This window comes from Pteropus vampyrus, unplaced genomic scaffold (assembly GCF_000151845.1).
Source record: "Pteropus vampyrus isolate Shadow unplaced genomic scaffold, Pvam_2.0 Scaffold10, whole genome shotgun sequence".
NCBI lineage: Eukaryota > Metazoa > Chordata > Mammalia > Chiroptera > Pteropodidae > Pteropus > Pteropus vampyrus.
In genome coordinates this window covers 13,898,331-13,920,251 of record NW_011888791.1, presented here as the reverse complement: position 1 = coordinate 13,920,251, position 21,921 = coordinate 13,898,331, and the positions used below count along the sequence as shown (strand labels likewise).

The following is a 21,921-nucleotide window of genomic DNA, read 5'->3' as shown; positions in this document are numbered from 1 at the left end:
CCTCTTCCAGTTTCTCATACTGAGACCAAACGCTTTCATTTGCTTATTCAGCATTTTTATCAGCCTGACTTTGCTGTCTGTTTGCGTTGTTCCTCGGAAGGTGTCAAACACCCATTTTCATTGTATTTAGTCACCCAGGTGCGGAGCCAGCTCGAAAGAGACAGCGGAAGGACTTTCCCGGACCGCACTGTCGCTCACCGGCCCACACCAATCACCACGCAGCTTGCCCTCGGACCCTCCTCTTTGGGGGGCGTGTCTCTAGTGAGTGATAGACAGAGCTGCCCGGCCCCGCTCAGCCCAGCCCACGTTGCTGCTTGGATTGAAATGCAGAACTCAAGCCTCTTTCATCGGGGCACAGACTTCCTTTTACTCTTTCCTTTTGCACTCTCGCCGCCTCTTCTCGGGAAAAAGCAGAGGCACCCACGGCCCAGGGCATCGACAGGCTGGGCCACTGAGGCCGTGAGAAAAGTTTCTTTCTGGGAGCGCGGAACTGGGGCCCGGTTGTTGTGCTGCTCGGAGCAATGGGTGAGTGGCAGCGGGGGACACTGTCAGAGCCGGGAAGGGAGGGAGGGAGCCAGCGGGCTAGAGAGGGAGGGAGAGAGCGCGAGGGCGCGCACCTTTGAGCGCTCACACTCTTCTTATTGACTTTTCTCCTGTTCCTACAACTTGTAGGAACACGCTAAGGGTCAGAGGCTCACAGCAGTTCAGTTTAAACGCTGGCTACTGGATTGCTGTTGATGCCATTTTAGGATTTTAAGAGAAGGGAGCGGTGGCATTAGCAAGCCCCGCAGCCCCAGTGGCGGACCAAGTTTTGTTTCACATCCAGGCACACAAGCAAACAAAACAGGAGAAAATTAACCCTGTAGTTTCCCCTAGACCTTGTCTAATTGCGCAGGTCCCCAGGCGGAGCGCAGGGGATCAAGCAGGAGCGGCCCAAGGACTTTAGTACGGAGTTAGCCGAGTAGGAGCCGGTTTCCCCTCCTGCTTCCGAGACTTTTGAACACTCGGAGCGGCCCCGCGTCTCCCAGGCACCACTGGAATGAGGGCGGGGGTCTGACTCTTCCGCGGTGGTTTGGGGCCGTTCGACAATGCTCGGGACCGTATAGTTTGGAGAAACCCCTGGCCTTTAGTACGGAACGATTGCATCCGTCCTGCCCCCTGACGCGCGCGGAGGCCGAGCGGCAGGCGGCTGTCCCAAACTGAGGGTGCGCGTCCTCGCGCGCCGTGTGTTTGTTTTGCAGAACCAGCCTTTGGGGAGGTGAACCAGTTGGGAGGAGTATTCGTGAACGGGCGGCCGCTGCCCAACGCCATCCGGCTTCGCATCGTGGAACTGGCCCAACTGGGCATCCGACCGTGTGACATCAGCCGCCAGCTACGGGTCTCTCACGGCTGCGTCAGCAAGATCCTGGCGCGCTACAACGAGACAGGCTCTATCTTGCCAGGAGCCATCGGGGGCAGCAAGCCTCGGGTCACCACCCCCACCGTGGTGAAGCATATCCGGACCTACAAGCAGAGGGACCCCGGCATCTTCGCCTGGGAGATCCGGGACCGCCTACTGGCGGACGGCGTGTGTGACAAGTACAACGTACCCTCCGTGAGTTCCATCAGCCGCATCCTGCGCAATAAGATCGGCAACTTGGCCCAACAGGGCCATTACGACTCATACAAGCAGCACCAGCCCGCGCCGCAGCCCGCTCTGCCCTATAACCACATCTACTCATACCCCAGCCCCATCACCGCGGCCGCCGCTAAGGTACCCACGCCTCCCGGGGTGCCTGCCATCCCTGGTTCGGTGGCCATGCCGCGCACCTGGCCCTCCTCCCACTCTGTCACTGACATCCTGGGCATTCGCTCCATCACCGACCAAGGTAAGGGCTCAACGGCTGCTGTGTGGATATGCAGAGCCTCCCTTCCCACCCTCGCCTGTGTATCTATCTGCGGCCTCCGCCCGCGTCTATCCCACCACCTGGGGCTTTTTCCTTTAGAAATGTAAGGAGTCTTCCCAGGGGGTGTCCTGATCTCATTAACTTGAAATTCATGCCCTTCGTTTCCTTGCCACACACAGTCTCCTGCCTCATCTCAAACTACCAGACCCAACACATTCTCCCCATCCCCAACACATGGTTCGCATTTTCCACCCTCCCCCGCCTCTCACGCTGGGGCTGCCTCAGACCGGTTCGCTCACTTGGGGAGCGCGGCCGGGGCTGGACTTGGGGCGCAACCCGGGAGGCCCGAGCAGGCTTGGGGCTGCAGGCTGCAGACACCGCTGCGGGCAGCCTGTTTTGGGATCAGACGCGGCCGCGAGGAATCGGGCACCCTGTGGAAATTGCAGTATTCTTGGATTCTGGCAATCAGGCCAAATTTGCTCAGGCAGGAAGTTCAAATGTCACCTAATTGGTTTCGTTCTTATGCTTCACTTCATTTTCCTCGGAAACGGAGGTCCTGAAGTTACTACTAGTAACTTGCAAGTTACTGCATTGCTCATTCTGGGAATAACTTTCTGCTTTATTTCCCTCTCCTCCCTCCTTCTTTTACCTTAACAGACTTCACTATATACGTTAGGAAGCAGCACCAACCAGCGTTGTGTTGGAGACTAAATGCTTGGCGATTCCCTTGCTGTCTTCTGTTCTTTCCCGTTTTCCCCGCGCCTGCCTCTTCCCTTTAGGGTCCCTCCGTGCCTGGGAATGCGAGTGAACATCTAGTCCCTGTACGTTTTTAATAGTGCCACCCCACTGTTTCTTTCCTCTCTCACCCTTGACCTTGCAGTGTCCTAGGTGTCTTTTCTGCTAGGTCAGAACGATTCCCCGAGTCCTCCTGTTCCTACGGGTTTCTTTAAGACCCAAGCTTGTTTTCTTTTACTGCGTTGTTTAAACAAAACCAAAACGGGGTAAACTTGTTTCTCAGTAGTGAGAAAAAGAAAGTCAAAATGCCCTAGATGCAGAATTTAAATGTTGCAGAGATAAAGAGCCTATCTTCTTAATTTCTCAGCTAAAAGTTTAAAAGGCAAAGAGGAAAACTTAAATAGGAAAGGGGAAGGGGATCGTTCCTTTAATTATTTCCTGCCTTTCTTGGTTACCATCACATTGTCACAATTATCTTTTTAAGTAATTAAAGCAGAGCCCAAATTTCTCATCTTCTTGTTCTCTGATTGTGAATTTACAAGATCTAAGAGTTCACTTTTGTCCTATTCGGAGCTGGTTGGAGCTTTAGTTGGAGAGAGTTTGCCCTTGATTTATAGGATAAACTGACCTTACTGACATTTAAAGGAAGCCCCTGTTCATGGGAAAGTGTGAGATCAGCAGAAATGGGGCCTCGCCGGGGGATCTCAATTTCTTAAGATAACTTTAGGCTTGTGCCCACCGATTGCCTTTTGTCCAGAAAGGCCAAGAGAGACTGGCAGTTCTGGGCCAAAAATACAATTTCCTGATGCAAACTGGAACACAATATAATTCTTTGGAGAGGGGGAAGAATAGTGAAAGAAGACTGACAGGGTTGAAAAGAAAACTTTTCTTCCCTAGGGATCCTACAATCAGACCAAATGTCAGTTGGAAAACTATTGAATTACGGAGAGGAGTAACTCCTTATTCTAGATGTTATTGATTCTGGATGCCAGCTTAAACAACCTGTTTTCTGATAAACGTGTGACTATAAAATGATTAGTTCTATAAGTGATCATTTCCATAAAATGATCACTGCTTCCAAGCACTGTGTCAGATGGATGTGTTTAAAATCAAGTTGTAGTGGCTTTGTCAAACTTTGGTCCCCCAACCATAGATCCCAGAGACAAAAACACACTGCTCATAGTCTTCAAACATCTTCTCTTTAAAACTGCACTTGGTTACTTAAAGATACCAATGATTTAGTATGCACACCCCTAGGTATTGTGGTAATCAGTTCACACAATATAATTTTCTTTGCATCTCTAGCAAGAACATAAAGGATAATTGATGGCTTTACTACTTTTTCAAAACACTCAGTTCTGTTTTCATTTTCTTAAACTTTTATATAAAAACAAAATAATTCCCTCTCTATAATCTTACCACGGACATTTACAATAGTAACTGTAGTATTTGTTTTTTGAGTCATATGCACGTAAGCTCACATATTTAATGTATAGAGAGAGCATTGAGGTTGGTCACACACAAGATATGCACACACAAGGCAGAATCCTATGCACATATATTTTGCATGTGTATTGTGGGTAGCATTTAGTTATTTGTTTGCAAAGAATTTTGCAGGTCTTTTGTTCCATCTATTGACATAACTACTAGGTACCTAACAGCCTAGGGAGCACTTCACTGGATGTGTCTGCGCAGCAGCACAGGGGTCCAGGTTAGGCCAGGACACTCCTCTCTCCCTCTTCGATCCGCACCAGTCCCAGACTTTTGTCAACTCCAAGTCGACGCTGGGTCAGGACTGGGAGAACAGCACATCCACCTTCCCGGATTCTTTCCCTGATTTGGGAAAATTTTGGCAAAACACTCAGGATCCCTCCACTCGTTTCTCCAGGGGAGCGAGTAGGGGAGAAGGAAATCAAAGGCCGTTGTTAAAAAAAAAAAAAAAGAGAGAGAGAGAGAGAAAGAAAGAAAAAAGTAAAAAGTCTTCCCGCAGGCGTGGGTAAGAGACCTGGGAGAGGCCTACTCCGAGGGGAGTAGATTTCACCCGGCGCTGGGCTGGAAGCCGGAGAGGCCGCGCCTGCGCCCGGTGCCCCTGAAGGCGGAGGGCAGGGGACGGAGGTCGGAGCCCTAGCGCTCGCTGGTCGCGGGTTCGGGTCGCGTCTCAGGCAGGGGCGCACGGTTTAGACCTCCAGCCTGAAGCCTTCTCCTCCTCCCCAGGCGTGAGCGACAGCTCCCCGTACCACAGCCCCAAGGTGGAGGAGTGGAGCAGCCTGGGCCGCAACAACTTCCCAGCCTCCGCCCCGCACGCGGTGAACGGGCTGGACAAGGGAGCCTTGGAGCAAGAAGCCAAGTACGGGCAGGTGAGGAAGCGAGGGACCCGCCGGTGGGCCGCGTGGCGGCGGGGTTTCGGTGATGGAGGACCCGTGTCGCTTTCTGAGCCTCGACGGAGGGGAAGCCCAGGCCGACCTCCCGTCGCTGCACTGGCCCCATCCCGGGTTGACCCGGGCAGGACAGAGGCCCCGACCTTCGCGAGCGGAATTGAGGCCTTGACCCCCGCCAGGGGCCCCGGGGCTTGGGGCAGCCCTGGAAGCGCCTCGGGGGCCTGTTTGGAAGCCCTTTATGCCGGGCTGGGTTCCCCGAGGACTGCGCTTCCGAAAGGCCTGGCGACGGGTCTCCACGCCCGCCGAGCGCACGCCCGAGGTCGCGGCCTGAGGCTGCGGGTGCCCACGCTCGGACCCTGCGCGCGCTGTGGCTCCCCGCAAGCAAACAAGCGAGGTTTGTCCAGCGGTAGTGAGAGGAGGGCAAACAGATAAACTTAATAAAATTGCCATTTCCCGATTAAAGGTCATGTCGTAACCTCCCAAGGGAGCTTAGTGAGAAAAACCTCAAATTATACGGACTGGCTGTGGACCGTTTAATTTTTTCCCCTCTATCCCTCCCTCGACTCTCCTAAAGAAAAATTAAGGCACCGCGTTTCTTTCTTTCTTTCTTTTCTTTTTTCATGAGAAAGATTAAGTAACCACAACAACAAAAGCCCAAGAGTTTTGAGTCTAAATTCATCACCACGCTAGAATCAGGAATTCAAAGCCAAAGCTCGCTCGCTCTCTCTCTCTCAAAAAAACCAAACCAAACCAAAACAAAACAAAAAAACCCCCAAAAAACAAAAACAAAAACGGGGGCTCTTAAAGCATCATAGGGTTTCTTTGAGCAGAGCTAGGTAGGTTCGCAAGTTTCTTAATACCAAATTCCAATCGCAAAGACTCAAAATACCCATTTTCATTTTATTCTTTTGAAGTCTTCAAACTTTCAATGTTTTCTTAACTGTAAAAGCCAGCTTTTTATGTAAAATGGAACTTTAGTTTTATTTACTTGAGAAAAATCCTACTTGTTATTTTCTCTAAACCATTTCAATTTCCTCTTTCTTCTCTTATTTTATTAAAATCAGATACATATTAGTAGCTCTCCCCTGATAAATATCACAGAAAATAGCAAGAAAGAAAGTCCCCTTCCTAAGTCTGTTTCTACTGTTAAGAATGCCAGCGAGAAATTATAAGAAAGTTTGTAACTTTCTTTTACAAAAGGGCCTCTAAGAAGAGACAGTATGTACAATGGTTCAGAGCTCTGATCTTCTAGCACCACTACCATTTAAGAAAGTTATTTTAGAGCCTTCATTTCTTCATCTGTAAAATGGGGGAAATAATAGTCTCAACCTCAAGAGACTTAGTGAAGATTCAATGAGATAATGCAAGCATGTGGCACCATAGTAAGCATTCATTAAATATTAACTGTGGTTGTAAGTGGCAGTTAGAGGTTGACTTACAAACAATTTTTTTTTGTTGTTGTCAGAATATACTTTGTTCAGAGAACTAATAGCCAAAGAGCATCAAGGTATTTTGTTACAAACAATAGGATGACCTAATTTTCATTAGGTCATCATTTCTTAGAATAACATAGTAAAGTATAGAGTTGAAAAATAGTCTCTAATTCTCACATATAGTTGATGAACCCCATTTATATAAAAAGCAATGTCATAATCAAAAAACGATTGATTTTTTATCTTTCTTGAATTATAGCTCTAGCATATAAACTTGTTTAGAAATGATTAACTTACACATACAAAACTAAACCCATCAATTTAAAAAATAAAAATAGATTAGTTTCAAATAATCTATTCTGTATATTCCGAGCACTGAAAATTGATTACATTTTATACACCAAATATTAAATCACTAAATTATCAAATTTATAAAAGCAAGTAACAAATAATTATTCTAAATACTTAAGAGAACAAGTTAACTTTTTTCCACAAGAAAGTTATTTATGTCAAACTTACATTTGGAAAGTTCTCAATTACAATATGCTCATCTTCTGCATTGCCATATAGTAAGATAATTCAAATGATGTAAAATTTCAAAACTGGAAAAGTTTCTAAGCACAATTAAATCAATGGTTACTCTATTACATTGATCAAAATAGTGCTTAATGCTGAATGTATGTTAAGTAGACATATAAATTTAGGCTATGTCATTTCGTAAGCACATTTGGAATTCAGACATTGATGTCCTTGGGGGTAAAATTATACATTTAATACTTGCTCATAAACATGCAAAGGTAAGGTATATTATATCTATATATATTTGTTATATATATATATATCTATTCGTATTATAAACAAAATTTGAAATCTTTGGCAAAAATATTCTCAAAATTTTAACACATAATACTTTCAGGGCACTCATGGTTGTTATTAAATAGTGCAATATTATGTGGTTCCAGTTTTATTTTAGTATATAAAGAAGGAAATTGAAAGTTCAGAATCACAGGAGCATAATCTTTTCCCAGAAGACACCTGTAAAATTTCCAAAGAGGCTGAATTGACAACTGATTGTAGGTAGAATTGAGTACCATAATCTAGTTTCCATTTTCAGTGTAAAATGCAAAGAAAGATGCCCAATTGCTAGTAATTAGAATCGTATGCATATATGTTACACACATGCCTATCTTTTGTTTTGAAACTTAGAATAGAATATTCAAACTTGTTTTACACGTTACTATTACACTATAATTGATATTTTATAGTGCTATTCAGAAATTCTTACTGTCTACCTCTGAGAATAGGAGAAGAATATTTATTTATTTTGGCTTTTTTCACCCACATTTTATATTAGGTCAGAACTCTCTAATCTCATCTAATTCCGAATGGCAATAATATTCTTTGGTTCCTAACGGCTGGTTTTCTTATGTTGAAAGCATAAAACCTCTATCGAATGTAATCGCAGGGTAAAAAAACAGAGAATCATGGGTTGGGATATAACTACCCTTTTACATGGTACTTAGTGAATCAATGCCTCATTTTATTTAAAGTTTATAACAGTTGTACAGATTTTGAAAAATTTTCTACAATTGAGCATACTTTCTTAGAAAAAAAATATTGTATATTTGGTACTCTAAAGTATCTGGTAGGTTTATAAACTTTGAGTAACTTCATTTTGGGATAGTGTTTATTAACTCATACAGCAAGTTTGATATACATTATACAAATTCAAATGTCAGAAATTAAGTCTATAAATACTTGAACTTAAGAAAAAGTTCAGACGTGTGAAAATAGTTGAATTTGGAGACATAAATTAATCTGAAAGTCTTATGAAGCATTAGTTTTTGTATATTGTATTTGAAATGTAGTATTTCAGAATACCAAATATAATTTTCTAGTGCATTATTTTAAAAACTGGCTGTCCTTGTAGACATACTGTTTTTGTGAAAAATTAAATGAAGTTGCGCTGGATTTTCTTAATATTGAATGAAGTTAATTTTATGTTAAATTATAATTTTGTAAAGAATGCAATCTTAGACAAATGCCAGTATAGTCTTTGAAATTCACAGTGTTATCTGTTATGAAAAACATTCTTTGACTTGTTTAGCTTTTAACTATTAGTGTTTAAAAACAAAATTAATGATTATGTATCAGTAAGGTGTGCAATATAAAATACAAAAAAGTGATTAAAAATTTTTAAGTCTACATCAATTTTAATAACATTTGGAAACATAAAACTTAGAAAAAAGAAATTTAAATAAGAGCTTTGCATTACCTAGAGACATTTGGATCCCCAATGTGATAACTAAGCATAATTTTGGATTAATATTGAAACCATATTTACAACTGTCATTTCGTTTGATCAGATCTGTTTTACTAAGTCATTGCATAATGAATTAAGAAGGGTAGAACAACAGTCAGAAAAATGATTTCACAAAAAAGAGAGAAAATCCTGTTTATGTTTAGATCCAAACCATTTTCTTGCTTACGTTATATTTTGAGGATGAAATTCTAGGTGAAGCACATCTCTATTTGTGGCTTAATCTATTTAGTTATAAAGCCAAGGTAAACTCACTTTATCATAAGGGGAGGACCAGGTAGAACTGATGAGTGTATGAAAGATTGTGGGTAGAGGACTTGGCACTGCTATTTGCATTTTCTTCAAGAGAGAAAATGTTGAGTAGACAATGACCAGAATTTGAAGAATAGTCTGTAACCTCTAATTGCCAGACAGTTGTCATACCAGTTTTTTCATGGTTGTAAGTGTTTGGCTACTAATGCATTTCCATTTTCTTGGGGGTGGGAATAAATGGAACGACCATAAATCAACTAATGAAATGGCTAGGTTAGAACTTTTATTTACTTTTTTCAACAGCTTTATTCATTTTGCTTACTTAAAGTGTAATGCTTGTTTTGTAATAAAGGATGTCTTTTTTTTTTTTTAAAGCAAGAGTATCAAATCTTTTGCTTTCAAAAGGCTGCACTAACATAAGTATATAAATGATTATGAAACACCTTTAAGGTGTCCTGTTTTGTGGAGATAGGAGATGATTAAGGCAAATCCCTTTTCTCAAACTGTTTACAATCTAGCTTTCTGCCATACAGCTTCTCAACATATTCATTTAAAAACATATTCTTAAAAACTGGCAAATCTATATTTCTAACTTTTTAGAACAAGTGAAATGAAAACTCATCCTTTCATTTATTCTTGTGATAACTCTAACTAGACTACATTGCATCTCATGTATTTTTCTGGACTATTTCCTTTAATGTCAATGGAATAAAATCTTTTTCTAAAAATATTCAACAAAGCAAGTGGCTTATTTTTTTCAAGATATGCAATTTGGTCTATTTTACTTTGTATTAGTAAGTCTCATTCTCAAAATTAGATAGTAGATAGTTCGCTTCAGGGAGGACCCTTGTACAGATTCTCTCATGGCTTTCAAGGAAGATCCACATAAAAAAGGGGTTGATGGATTGAGGTCTTATTAATGGAATTTTTAGGTAAAATCATTTTCAAAAATGAGATTTCCATTACACGCCCATTGCTGGGGTTTCATTTGGAAAATTTGTTTACCCTTCCCTGGGGATTCCATATGTTGGTTGATTTATAAATCATATTTATAATCCAATTAAATAAGAGTAATTTAGCATGTTTGCTTCCACTATATTTATGGTGTACATTTGGTAGTCTCTACTCAGCCTAACTACCTTTTCAGATTAATTACATGCCCTTCACTGAAAACATTAAACAGATTTGGGAAGTTTAATTCATGTACTCTTTTATTGGAAAGAATAAACAAACATCAATGCTACCTGTAGTTGTTTTCCTTTGCGGTGGAAAATTTTACTCCTTCAGTAATTGCTTAATAAATAACAATTACTTTACTTAGTAGAAATTTATATCTTTTACTAATGACATATTTCAAAATTAATAGTGAGAAAATTGATGTGTTTATTGGGTCACTAGAACAAATTAATAGTGAAGGTAGCAGGTACATTTTAAAGTATGTTGTTTGCTCTCTCATCTTGCTTATACCATTACCCCCCCTAAATTTCTAAATCTGAACTTAAAAGGAAAATGAAAAATTAAGACAAAACTTTTCACTCCAAATCTGGGTCATAACTTACTTAACCTAAGGGAAAGCTAAGAGCTATTTTTCTTCTTTTTTCTTTCTTTTTTTTTTTAAAGCAAACACTTTAGCCTCCTCTTGCCTTTTTGTACAAGACGAGGAGGTCAAACTTCCCCAAGCTTCCCTTCTTACCCTTCCTGTCTGTAATAGAGGAGACTACATCACTAAAATTATTCTAAATATATCACAGATTTTAGAGAATTTTGAAATATTTAATCCTAAGAGGAATAATAACATAAAAGCAAGTTTAGCATCTTAAGTTTGAGAAATTGGAAAAACATGGAAAAAATTAGTAGTGTTTTTACGTTTGACAAACAAATGTAGTCATAGAATACGTAAGGCACCTGAAGAGAATGTGGGCCTGAATCTCATATTCTACCTTCCTCTAAATCCTAGGAACAGCATCTAAAATGAGAGCTTCATCCAGCCTGGTTTCTCAGGGGGAGCGTCTCTGGGCAAAAAAGAAGTGGGTGCATGTAAGGGGATTGAGGACATTGCAATAAAACACCTGAGGAGTCTCAAATAAAGGGGCACACCAAGGAGCAGTGGTTTCAAGGAAAGGGTGTAAGAAGAGGAAAGGGAAAATGACAAAGCAAGTATTTCAGTGAGAACCGTAATTTTGGGTGATAGAAAAATACAAAGAAAACAGAACAAGTAGGAAAAATTTAGCTGTGATGAAAATGAGAACTCACCAATATATTTTTTTCCTGCTAACTAGAATGGTGTTTCTGTCATTTATAATATTAAATAGTGTAACCTTATGTATTTGCAAAATGTTGACCAAAGTTTTTCATTATTTTAAAAGTGATTTAACCTTAACATTTTAATCCTAACATTTTAATATATGATTCGTGGCACACATTGGCCTCAATAGGATAAAATATTAATGCTAGAATAGAAGAAGCCAAATGCAGGCCTTTCTATAACTGAATTGTAACAATTCCTTTCCAAACTAATTTCTCATAGTTTATTGGGAAAAATCCTAACTAAACATGATCAGAATTATAATCTCTATGCAATGCTAGATTTCTTCTGCAATTTGATAGCTATCTTCATACTTATCTGCTGAAAGCCTTAAAGTGTCTCCCTTGAGCCATTCTCAAATGAGTTATTCTCAGAAAGAAGGAATTTTTTTTTCCAGGAAAACAGAATGAGGATCTAGCAATGAGAATAGGGTTCTAGAAGAAGAAAGAACCTTTTTACCAGATGTTATCTCAAAAGATGTTGTGGTTTGAGATTAAATTGTGTCTTTTTAAATTGTCCAGCAAAAGTAGAAAATGTTTTGCTACAGAGGATCCTGCATTAGACAGGGATGATAACTTCTCTTAACATAAGACCACTGACTTACCAATTGGCCTGGGGTGAATGGCTAAATTCCTTTACCTGTATTCTTGTCTATGAAAAGAAGATAAGATTTCATTTATATTCAAATGTGATATGCAATGATTTCTTTGTTAAAAAATACAGTATTGCCCTTTGGGACCCTTGTAATACATTTTAATTTTAATTGAACATTCTGTTGTAGTACTTATAGATTATCTTGTAATTATTATAAACCCAGTAGTTTATAATGAGCTGCAATTTATCAATTCTCATTATTTCGTAAAATATGTTGGCTATTTCTTGGTACCAGGACATTGGACATACTCAGGAAGCCTTAGTTTCCTTTCCCTTTTCCCAGTTTTCCAAGGATGGGAACTTGACAAACAGAATATGCGGTGTATGTTATTACAGACCAAGGACACAAGTTAACCTCTCTACTTTTATTCTTATTTTGTCAGAAAGCCAGAGAATTGTTAAGTCACTCGTGTATATACTCTACTCCAAGTATTACTATAAATTGAGAAAATCATTTCTGAGGACCCCATCAATGAAAATAATCAACAAATGATTTAAATTAGAAGACAATTCCTATGTTGCAGTTGAATTGGAAAAGTGTTAATTAACATGTCTGCTTTACTTACCTCTAAGGATTAAATCAATTTTACTAATAACTATTATTTGCATTTTACTTTCACTAGGAAATATGTTGACATGTTAATTCATTCACATCACTATCAGAAAACAGGACTTACTCTTTATTTCTAAATAATGTAGAAATTGAAGGAGGAAAATTAAGTTACTTGAAGAAGGATGCAGAGTGTTCATGCCAGAATCAAAAATCAGGCTGTTTTTAGTGTCGTTAATAGTAACAACACCAACAGTAATTGGATGCCAAGAGTACGGGTTCCTAGTCAGACTTGCCTGCCAGACTGCTGCATTTTGTTTGCAAACTAAGATTTTACATTTAAATTCAGTTCAAGAGCTTTATCCTTGTGGCTTTTAAAACTTCACATCACAGGGCCCCAAAACTTTGCAAGCCAATTTTCTAATTTCAAAACCACACATATACAGTTCTTTTGTATTTCCATAGCCAATTTCCTTTTTGATAAAATTGTCCCAATCTTCATTTAAGAATGCTTACAAGACAACTGCCTAATTTTGCACTCCTTTGTCCAATAGGCATTTATTTACAACTCGTGATGTTTTAAAATACGGCCCATGTTTTATTTAACAAAGGTCATGCTCATTTTGAGTTTCTAAACTGACAGTGCACACTCTGTGCCCTTCGTTACTGGAAATGAAAGCTGCACCAACCAGGCCCTTCACAAATGCCTCAACAAAAGAGCCAAACAAAACCGAAGTATGGGGGAAGGCTGACAAAGGCATATGGAGGGCTGAACAGATTCTAAGAGTATTTAACCACCATTAATTCTTTCCTCACCCTACTTTGCCTTTCTATAGTACCAAATAGCAAAGCAAATACTGTGAATTTTCTGGTTGTAGCCTTCTCAAAAGCTTTGTGGAAAGAATTTCTTGTCTTTTGGCATTGTTCGTTTAAGAAGCAAGACTGTCAATGCATTTAAAATATAATTAAGGTCAAATCTAAAAAAGAATCAGAAAGTAGAGTCAATATTGTTAGCTGCTACTACTCAGAACTTACAGTCTCCTTCTAAGAACCCATGAAATGTCAACTACTGTAATGTGATTATTTTCACCTCTTCTTTTTTCCTACTCCTCTTAGGCACCAAATGGTCTCCCAGCTGTGAGCAGTTTTGTATCAGCATCCACCATGGCTCCTTATCCTACCCCAGCCCAAGTGTCGCCTTACATGACCTACAGTGCTGCTCCTTCTGGTTATGTTGCTGGACATGGGTGGCAACATGCCAGCGGTACCCCACTTTCCCCCCACAACTGTGACATTCCCGCATCGCTGGCGTTCAAGGGAATGCAGGCAGCCAGAGAAGGTAGTCACTCTGTCACAGCTTCTGCACTCTGATGGGAAGTTCCATCTGCAACAGCTTCACCGGGGTTCCCCCTGTCAGCACACCCTCCCCCTGTTCCCTGGTCTTGGATCCCGCCCCTCCTGCCCTTCAACCCTTCTGCCTGGAGAGCTGGCTTTACGGACTCACATCTTTTGTGCCGATGACACTTAAATATTTCTTGCCATCCTTCTCTCTCACAGAAAACCTGACATGACTTTAGGATTTAAAAACAAAAGCAATATTAAGGACTGAATGAGAGACATTTGTGTTGCCCACACACTGTTTTAATGTAGTGAAGAAACCTGCACCCCTCAAAGGGCTTAAGGAACTTTTAAAATTAGTCTTTGGTAAAACCACATGTGTATATTTATTCTAAATCAGCCTAAACTTTTGAAACGTGCAATTGTTGAGATTTTGCAAAATTAATAAAGGAAAATACATATAGAAAAAAAGTTATGTTATACCCTCTAATCAAATAAGGTGACCAATAAGCTTTAATTCATCATTAGGAAACCAATCAATAATCGATCTGTTTGAGTGATCTTTTGTTTATTTTTAAGAGATGACCTATTTTGTTGGAGAATATATGTATAACACAAGCAATATCTGAATTTAGCTCTTCCTGGTGTTTTGACTTGGTTCCAAATACGATAATGTTTATATTTTCTATTAGTTTGTAAATATGGATGTTGGATGGTACATTTGTGTTTTCATTCCACAGGATACTCCCCTCCGCCACCCCTCTTTATTTTTTCTTTCTTTTTGCAAAGATGACTTTCTGGCAATATCTTTGTCTCTGTTTGGTGGTGGGCTGCTCGGGCTCCTGGACCTGGACTTGCCCCAGATTCTGTGTGTGCAGTGAAGGCTTCAACATCTCATGAAGGACCCTTTCTTTCTACAGCAGAGAATCCAAAAAAACATAAAACAAGCCAGTCTCCCATTTTGTATTCTAATCAAACAACACACATGCCAAACATATAAAGACAAGAGGGTGGAACATATATGAACAAGAAGGCGCTAAAGGAAGTCACTTAGAAACTTAAGTTTAATGTGAAACGCTTTGCAAAGACACTTAAAATGAACTTTATGTTAAGAAAACCACTGTGAAACTAAATTGTACTGTTATTGTTGGCTTACCTGTGTGTTCCGCAATCTCAGCCCAAAATTATGTTGTGATTTAAAGAATATGGAAAATTCTGCGCTAATGAATGTAAAAATGGCTTGCTGTGAAGTTTACATTGTTGTACAGAAGCATGTTTCACATGTAGGTAAACTGGTGGTGGTATTAGAAATACAAATGCTATTTAATTTTTAAAAATTCCCTTTATTCATTTCTGGAGTTACAGGACACAGTTTAACTGATAAATCTTTCTAGACCAATTTTAATGTTAATAATAGAGCTGTGGGGTATATGTGTGTGTGAGCGTGTGATTATGTGTTGTATTTTAAAACGATTTTCTTGGACAAAATTCTACAGTTTTTATCTCTTCTGTTTAGAAAGTTCTTCCTGCTTGGCAATATAGGCTTGAAAATACGTTTTTAAAACATTCGTACAATCCATCTATTGGAAAATTAATATATTGGAGTTTTGGGGTATTAATTCTGTGCAATAACTGAAAAGGCACATCACTAGATATGGATGTTAAAGATGCATTCGTCGGTGATTTTGATTTCTTCCTATCTGTGCTGTGCACAGACTACATGGCAATCCAGTTCCGTCACATTGGTTTCATGGCTTCATTTAAAACTCAGATGGCTAGATTAGCTAGGTTTTCAAATCACTAGGATGTAAACAGTACGCAGATTTCTGACATACAAGTTATGTTCGAGGAATTGCTTTTTTCAAGCAGCAGATATCCTATAGAGAGCTTTGAACTGCGTTTATTTCCAAAGCAACTGAAATTCAGTGCTACAAACAGAGGATTATAACTTCGGGAGAAGAATAAGCAGAAGCAGCAGATGAACTCTCAGGGCCATAGTCTTCCTTTGATCTTGTAAAACTCCTGTTGACATCTGGAGTTCTCAGTCTGGTGAGAAAATAGACTATAAACTGAATAGAACAAAGATACTAGTCCAATATTTGGGTGGAAACTTTAAAACCATACTGTACAGGGACTCTCCTGCCGTCCAGAAAAACTGACATAAGGTACAGAATGATTCCTTATCAGATGTTTTGAGGTGGCTATTAGGAGTCTTTAAAAAAAATCAGTCGTTTTTATGGAAACACAACTAAATGTTATTTTCTTTATCTAAATTAAGAAATCTCTTGTTATTGTGCTATTTATAATTTTTTCTGGTTCTTGTATTTTTAAAAATTTAATATTAATGATACAGTTTTCTTTTTTTCCTTTTCTCACCCGCCCCCCCCCTCCCCCCCGCTAGGTCTTTTCTTAGCAACAATGAACTCATATGAAGTAAATTTAAAAAGACAATAGAAACCCCAGATACAATTTGCTATTCAAAGCAAATTATGGTTTAAAGCTACTTTTAAAAATAGAGAAGGAAAATGGGATGGGATATGGGGTTAGGTTTGTTTGATTTTTAAACATTATTATTATTGGTTAATGTTGACATATTTCCTCTGTTTCTTAGGGGGTAAAAGTGTTGTTTTTAAACTGGAAAATGCACTCTTCAGAGATCCTTTTCCATCCCATCCACATGGAGAGGTTAAAGGTTCAATTTCATGGCCTCTACGTGGGCAATGCTCTCTCTCACAGGATGCAAGAGTATTACCTGCAAGGATAAAATGCAGTTGTACAACAGACACATTCTTATTTCTCTTGCTTTTTCCTACTTTTAATGACCCTCTTATTGAATACTGGGTTGAACTATAAATCAAACACGTTGGAAAGGATGTACAACTGAAGGCTGTATATGTATATACAGTATGTCAAAAAGCCTTTATTTTTATACTTCAAATGCTCTAAATTAATAAAAAGTAATACTTACCATGTTATCTTTTATTTTTTATTCTAAAAATGCTTTAGTGACATAGCCTCACGGTAGAAATATCTCATATTAGTAGTTAAGAACAGGTGTCATCTAGAACGTGCAGGTATTTTTGTTGACTTTAGCTACTGAAGTAGCATCATTCTGGATGCAGATATAAAATCAAGTTTGGTTATATCAAGGCCAAGGAGATATTTTTTAGAGTGCATGTTAATACAGGAATCTTTGGAAATGCTAAGAATGTACTTCTATTTTGAAACATTTTCCCCTGCATAATACATATTTTAACACTGCAAATAGCAGACTTCACATCTGAAGCTGTCACTTGTAATTAATAACCTGGAAATATACTTTTACTCTAAACACTCTTTTTAAGAATGGCATAGGTAAGAGTTCTGAACAAAAGTATTTGCATGCAAATACAGACAGCACAAATGGGCCAACGGATTGGTTCCAATTTGTGATTTCACATGAATATATTTCAGCAATGAAACTTGTTTTCATAGGGAACTATGTGAAGGAATGTAGTTTAATATAACTTCATGTTTTCATCATAAAGGACTTCAAATATCATTTCAAATATGATCTGCTTTAAACAACAGTGCAAAATATAAAGTAGATTTAGAAAAATATAGCTGAGATGTGTATTATTACTAAAGAAAACCAAGAGATTTACATAAGTCAACTTTGTAAAAGGCCATTTTTGTGCACATAAGTCAACATTGTGAAAGGCCATTTTTGTGCACTTTAAAAATATTTTCCTTGTGACTTTTAAATACTATTTACGGAAAAGTTTAATTCCTTATAAAAACTTTAAATTTTGGCTTAATTTTTTTTTTCTTTAAGCATTTCTTGACCTCTTGGGAAAAAATGATTATCGACACATTGGATTTTCATTGTGAAGCAATGTAAGAAGAACATAGGTCACAAAATTGATATTGCTTTTATAAATTTATTAGAAACTTATAAAGAAATACAGCTGATTTTTAGGCTATTTTTTTATATTCAGTTTATATACCTCATTGCTTCAAACTATGTTTCTTCTCACAGTTTTATGGATATGGCCAAAACTATAGTCTCGAATAGTCTAGAGATAATTTTTGAAGTATCAAAATAAATTTTGTTCTTCGAATGTTTTCCCCTTTATAATTGTATATAATTGTACAATTATAATTTATAATTGTATTGGCTTAGATGATTGATAGTCTTGCCTTCTCAAGGTACTGTATAGCAAATATCCATTATCTCAAGGAGAAAAAACACTTCAGAGACAATCACCAGTTCTCCTGAAGCCATGAATAGGTATATTCATAAACCAGCAGCATCACCGCACCACCTAGAAAAGGAAAGAGCTGGTTGTTACTGTAAAGCTTGTGTGGTAGTGTTGTCTTTCCCACTGGGTGTCTGAATCCATGAAGTCTCATGTACCCTATTGGGCAGGGGCTCCTCAGAATCATTTCTTGAGCTCCAATACATAGATATGAAACTATTGTGGAAAATTCTCAGAGCAAAATCAAGACCATCTTGAGTCTCCAAATACATTTTTCCCTTTAGAGTTTCTGTAACTTTCATCATTTCTCATCAGATTCTTTTTCAGGCACTTTTAATTTTTAAAAGTAAATAAATATAGACATTTAGTCATGTAAAGGCATGTGGCTTTTCCAAGAACAGAAACCTTTAGATTCTTCGTATGTAGGCAAAGGATTTATTTTTTTCTGTCCATAATTAGCATTGTGGTAGTTGCATTCAAGAAGAAAATCTCTGAGATGGTACTTGATGAATGAGTCTGGTTTTTCTCTTACAGTTTTCAAAATTGCATTGTGAAAAATAGCTTATGACTATTTAAAAAATCTGTATTGCAAAACTAAACTAGCTTTCAACCTTCTTTTGCTTTCATTCCTTTTATCTGCTTAGGACATATATGGATTGCACTTGAAAATTTGGTAGTGGGGATAAGACCACCATTGTCTTAGAAGAGAAGAGTTATATAACTGGCTGTAAAGAGGCTTGCTACGTAATATGTCAAATAGAATATGATACAGGAAAACAGGCACTGAGCCTGCTGAATACCTAGACATCAGGAGAGCATTTGTATGTGGATGATTTTGTGTTCTGTCTGATACAGTAAATAGCACATATCCTTTAAGATAATCTCTATCCTTTCATGCCCGTGTGAAAAATATCACAAAATCAAAATGTGAACAAATATCCTCAGCACAACTTAGAGAAGATTTGGCTACATGAACGAGAGATTGACTTGTGATGGAAAAAAATAGAACTTGATTTTGATTTTAGTTTTTTGTTATACACTTAAAAAAAATCTACAGGTCACACGTTTGTGTGACCTTATACCAAAGATAATTATCTGCCTGTAATTTTCAGTTTTAACCCATGTAGATATTCTATGAGACTCCCTTCAGCTGCTGTGGCCCTCTTAGCTCTCTGACAAACGTGAAGGGATGCACTACAGAGGGTCATTAATATGTATGTAATTAATGCATTTTCTTTTATTAACTGTTCACAATGTAAGACAAGGTCACATGGAATTGGGCTGGTTTTCAGCCTAGTGATATTTGGAGTTTAAACCACAGACTTCAAGATTCTCCTTTCATGGGAGGTACCTACCATTAGCCACATATAGCTGCTAAGGCTGTTATAAAAATAAGATGAGATATTTATCAGTGGGGAAAAAAAAATAAGATGAGAGGCTCCTCTAGGACGAAGAATGAAAATTCCAGGTTGACCTTTCTTTTCCTTTTTGCCGTCTCTCTTTCTCTCTCTCTTCTTCTTTTTTTAAAAAATCTTATCTTTAACTCAAAAGCCTTACCTTTCTCTCTACCTTTGTTTCCTTTGTAGTTGCTAGGACTTGCACATTTGGAATGAGAGAGGAAGCTAGGTCTTTGAATGAGATGTCCAGTTATTGTTGTTTAGCCTGGACAGTACATCCAACAGTGTTGTTTAGCCTGGACAGTACATTCACAGCGACTCTTTTCATTGGATTTAACACCACAGTGACACAGAACGCGTCATGCAAAAACATTTAAAAAGCCAACCAAACATTTGCAAGCCTCTAACAAAACTTGGGGTCAGATTATTTAAAGAGTTTTGGATTAAGGTTCCAGTCAATTACCATTTTAGTTAAACTCTCCTGGGTCACCACCCTTTGCAGGCCCATCCCCTCCTGAGAAAGCTAGATTAGGGCCACAGTCTTATAATTTTCTCAAATACTAGTTCAACTAGTAGGTTTTTACTGTGTGGTGAAGGAAAAACACCACGTACTTGCAGAGAGAGTTGCATTAAATCACCAATATTATTATTGGGTTCATTTTTATGCATGGGCCAATGACTAACAAAGCAGGTCTGAATCTCAAATATGAAGCAAAATCCAGGCTTAAATGCCTAAAAAAGTTGGGATAGATGGATTGGGAATTAAAGAGTGTTTTCTAAATACAAGGGTGAACTGTTCACCAGCTTCAATTTATAGACTATATCTCAGGTTGATAGGAATGCTGGTTCACTGGGTTGAGATCTAGAGGTAAATGTGCAAGTGTGTGAGTATGGTAGGGGAGGAGAACCCTGGTGTTAATAGGGGAAAGTTCTAGGAGAGGTTACCAGGATGTCTAAGGAGGTGAGTGTGGCCTGGTTAAAAAAATATGTGTGGTCTAGTACATACTTCCATACTTATTCACCAGGTTGCAAATAGTCCAAGACTATTTGCCCAGGAAGTTGAATCTGCAGCAGTTATTTTCTTATCTATTTACATAGAGACAGCTGACTCTCCCTGTGGGAATGGCAGCCAGTTTATTTGTGGGCTTGTGTCTTGAGGTAAGGCCTAGAGCCAGGAGCCTCCACCACCATGCCGACAGAGGCCAGGAAAGTGAGCACCAGGCTGAGGCTTCACCACTCCCCAGAGGTGACTGTGAAGACAAGTGGCTCTTGCTGTTTGTGGAAGCAAGTTGTCCTCCCTATCTTTTTTTTCAAAATGACGTTGGGGCAGGAGCAAGAATGAACTAGGAGCACCAGGAAAAATTTTATTGGGCAGGGCCCTCACACACTGAAAATCCTCCCCTTCATCCAGAAGCCACCATGTAAATATGTGGGTGCTCACTCAGACTCTAACTGGCTGTGGATCCTTTCCTATTGACTTAAGCTGGGCTTTGGCTTCTATCAGCTTCCAGCGAGGTCATAAATATTACCTTATAAACAAAAGTAGAACATTTCTAATGGATGCCTCTGGTATCTTGAATACTCATAGGCAACTTCGTATCCTCAATGTTTCTGTCTTTCACAGTGGGATAAACTTTTATTGTGTTGCTGATAGACACAAGAAAAAAAAAAGATAGTAGAACAATAAAGAGGAAGGATATAAGTAATAAAAACATTATTACCTGGTCCAAGCCTCATAACCTTGGGAAGCAGGCCCTTGTACAAAGCTAAAATCCTATAAGCAGAAGAAAAAGATAAACATTCTTATTCTGAAAATAAAATGGAGTTATACCTCAGCTTTATTGAGATGCTGACCCAGTATTTATAAAAAAAAAAAAAAAATGAAATTATATATATCCCAAACGAGACAATATCTGGCTAAATATTCTCTGCAAGGGACAAGAGTAAAGAGCTCATCAATTCTTTATCACCCAAGCTATGCTGGTCTCATCCAATCAGAAATATGACTTTCATCAGCATGATGGTTTCTGCTTTCAAGACAGGTCTTACTTTCAAGACAGCTGTGTATATGGACAAAATGACTTTTGTAATTAAATTTAAGAGACCACAAACTCAGTCTTCACGTAAGGAAATATGATGCAGTTTAAATAAAAAGTAATTAAAAATTACTCGTTTATTTGAGAATAAGACCTGGGTGAGGAGAGTAAAGAGACAAAAATAAGACTTAGGGAAAAAAAAAAAAAAGGCCAGCAGAAAAGACATGTACTTTAAATTTTGAAAAGAAAAGTACTTTCATAGAACTCTCATGATTAATTTTCCCAGGAGAATATAATTAGGTGACATTTTAATTAGATTTACAGTGAGAAGACAATGATTCTCCAGCCCACATGTTAACAGGGTACATTATATGCAATAGCATATTATGCAAAATGACA

At 38.7% G+C, this 21,921-nt stretch overlaps 2 protein-coding genes across 4 annotated transcripts in view; one reads left to right on the top strand and one right to left on the bottom strand.

Moving 5' to 3' along the window:
* The first annotated feature begins 299 nt into the window (after positions 1-299).
* On the top strand, positions 300-16,705 carry PAX9 (paired box 9). Its single transcript, XM_011376499.2, has 4 exons — positions 300-525; positions 1,242-1,868; positions 4,836-4,978; positions 13,630-16,705. The coding sequence occupies exons 1-4, from the start codon at positions 522-524 to the stop codon at positions 13,882-13,884; spliced, it is 1,029 nt and encodes a 342-aa protein (XP_011374801.1). The 5' UTR covers positions 300-521; the 3' UTR covers positions 13,885-16,705.
* A 1,052-nt stretch (positions 16,706-17,757) lies between these two features.
* SLC25A21 (solute carrier family 25 member 21) overlaps positions 17,758-21,921 on the bottom strand; it is a 437,307-nt gene continuing 433,143 nt past the window's right edge. For all 3 annotated transcript variants that reach the window (XM_011376513.2, XM_023522305.1, XM_023522310.1), the window contains 2 exons: positions 21,208-21,260; positions 17,758-18,155 (listed from right to left, as the gene is read on the bottom strand). In XM_011376513.2, coding sequence (XP_011374815.1) covers positions 18,094-18,155; positions 21,208-21,260 — 115 coding nt within the window. In that variant the 3' untranslated portion in view covers positions 17,758-18,093. The remainder of the gene's footprint in view (positions 18,156-21,207; positions 21,261-21,921) is intronic.

What these genes read in the sequence shown, in the direction of transcription:
- PAX9 (XM_011376499.2), top strand. An exon ending in TCGCTCCATCACCGACCAAG is followed by an intron (nt 1,869 to 4,835) that starts GTAAGGGCTCAA and finishes CCTCCTCCCCAG; the next exon opens with GCGTGAGCGACAGCTCCCCG. An exon ending in AAGAAGCCAAGTACGGGCAG is followed by an intron (nt 4,979 to 13,629) that starts GTGAGGAAGCGA and finishes TACTCCTCTTAG; the next exon opens with GCACCAAATGGTCTCCCAGC.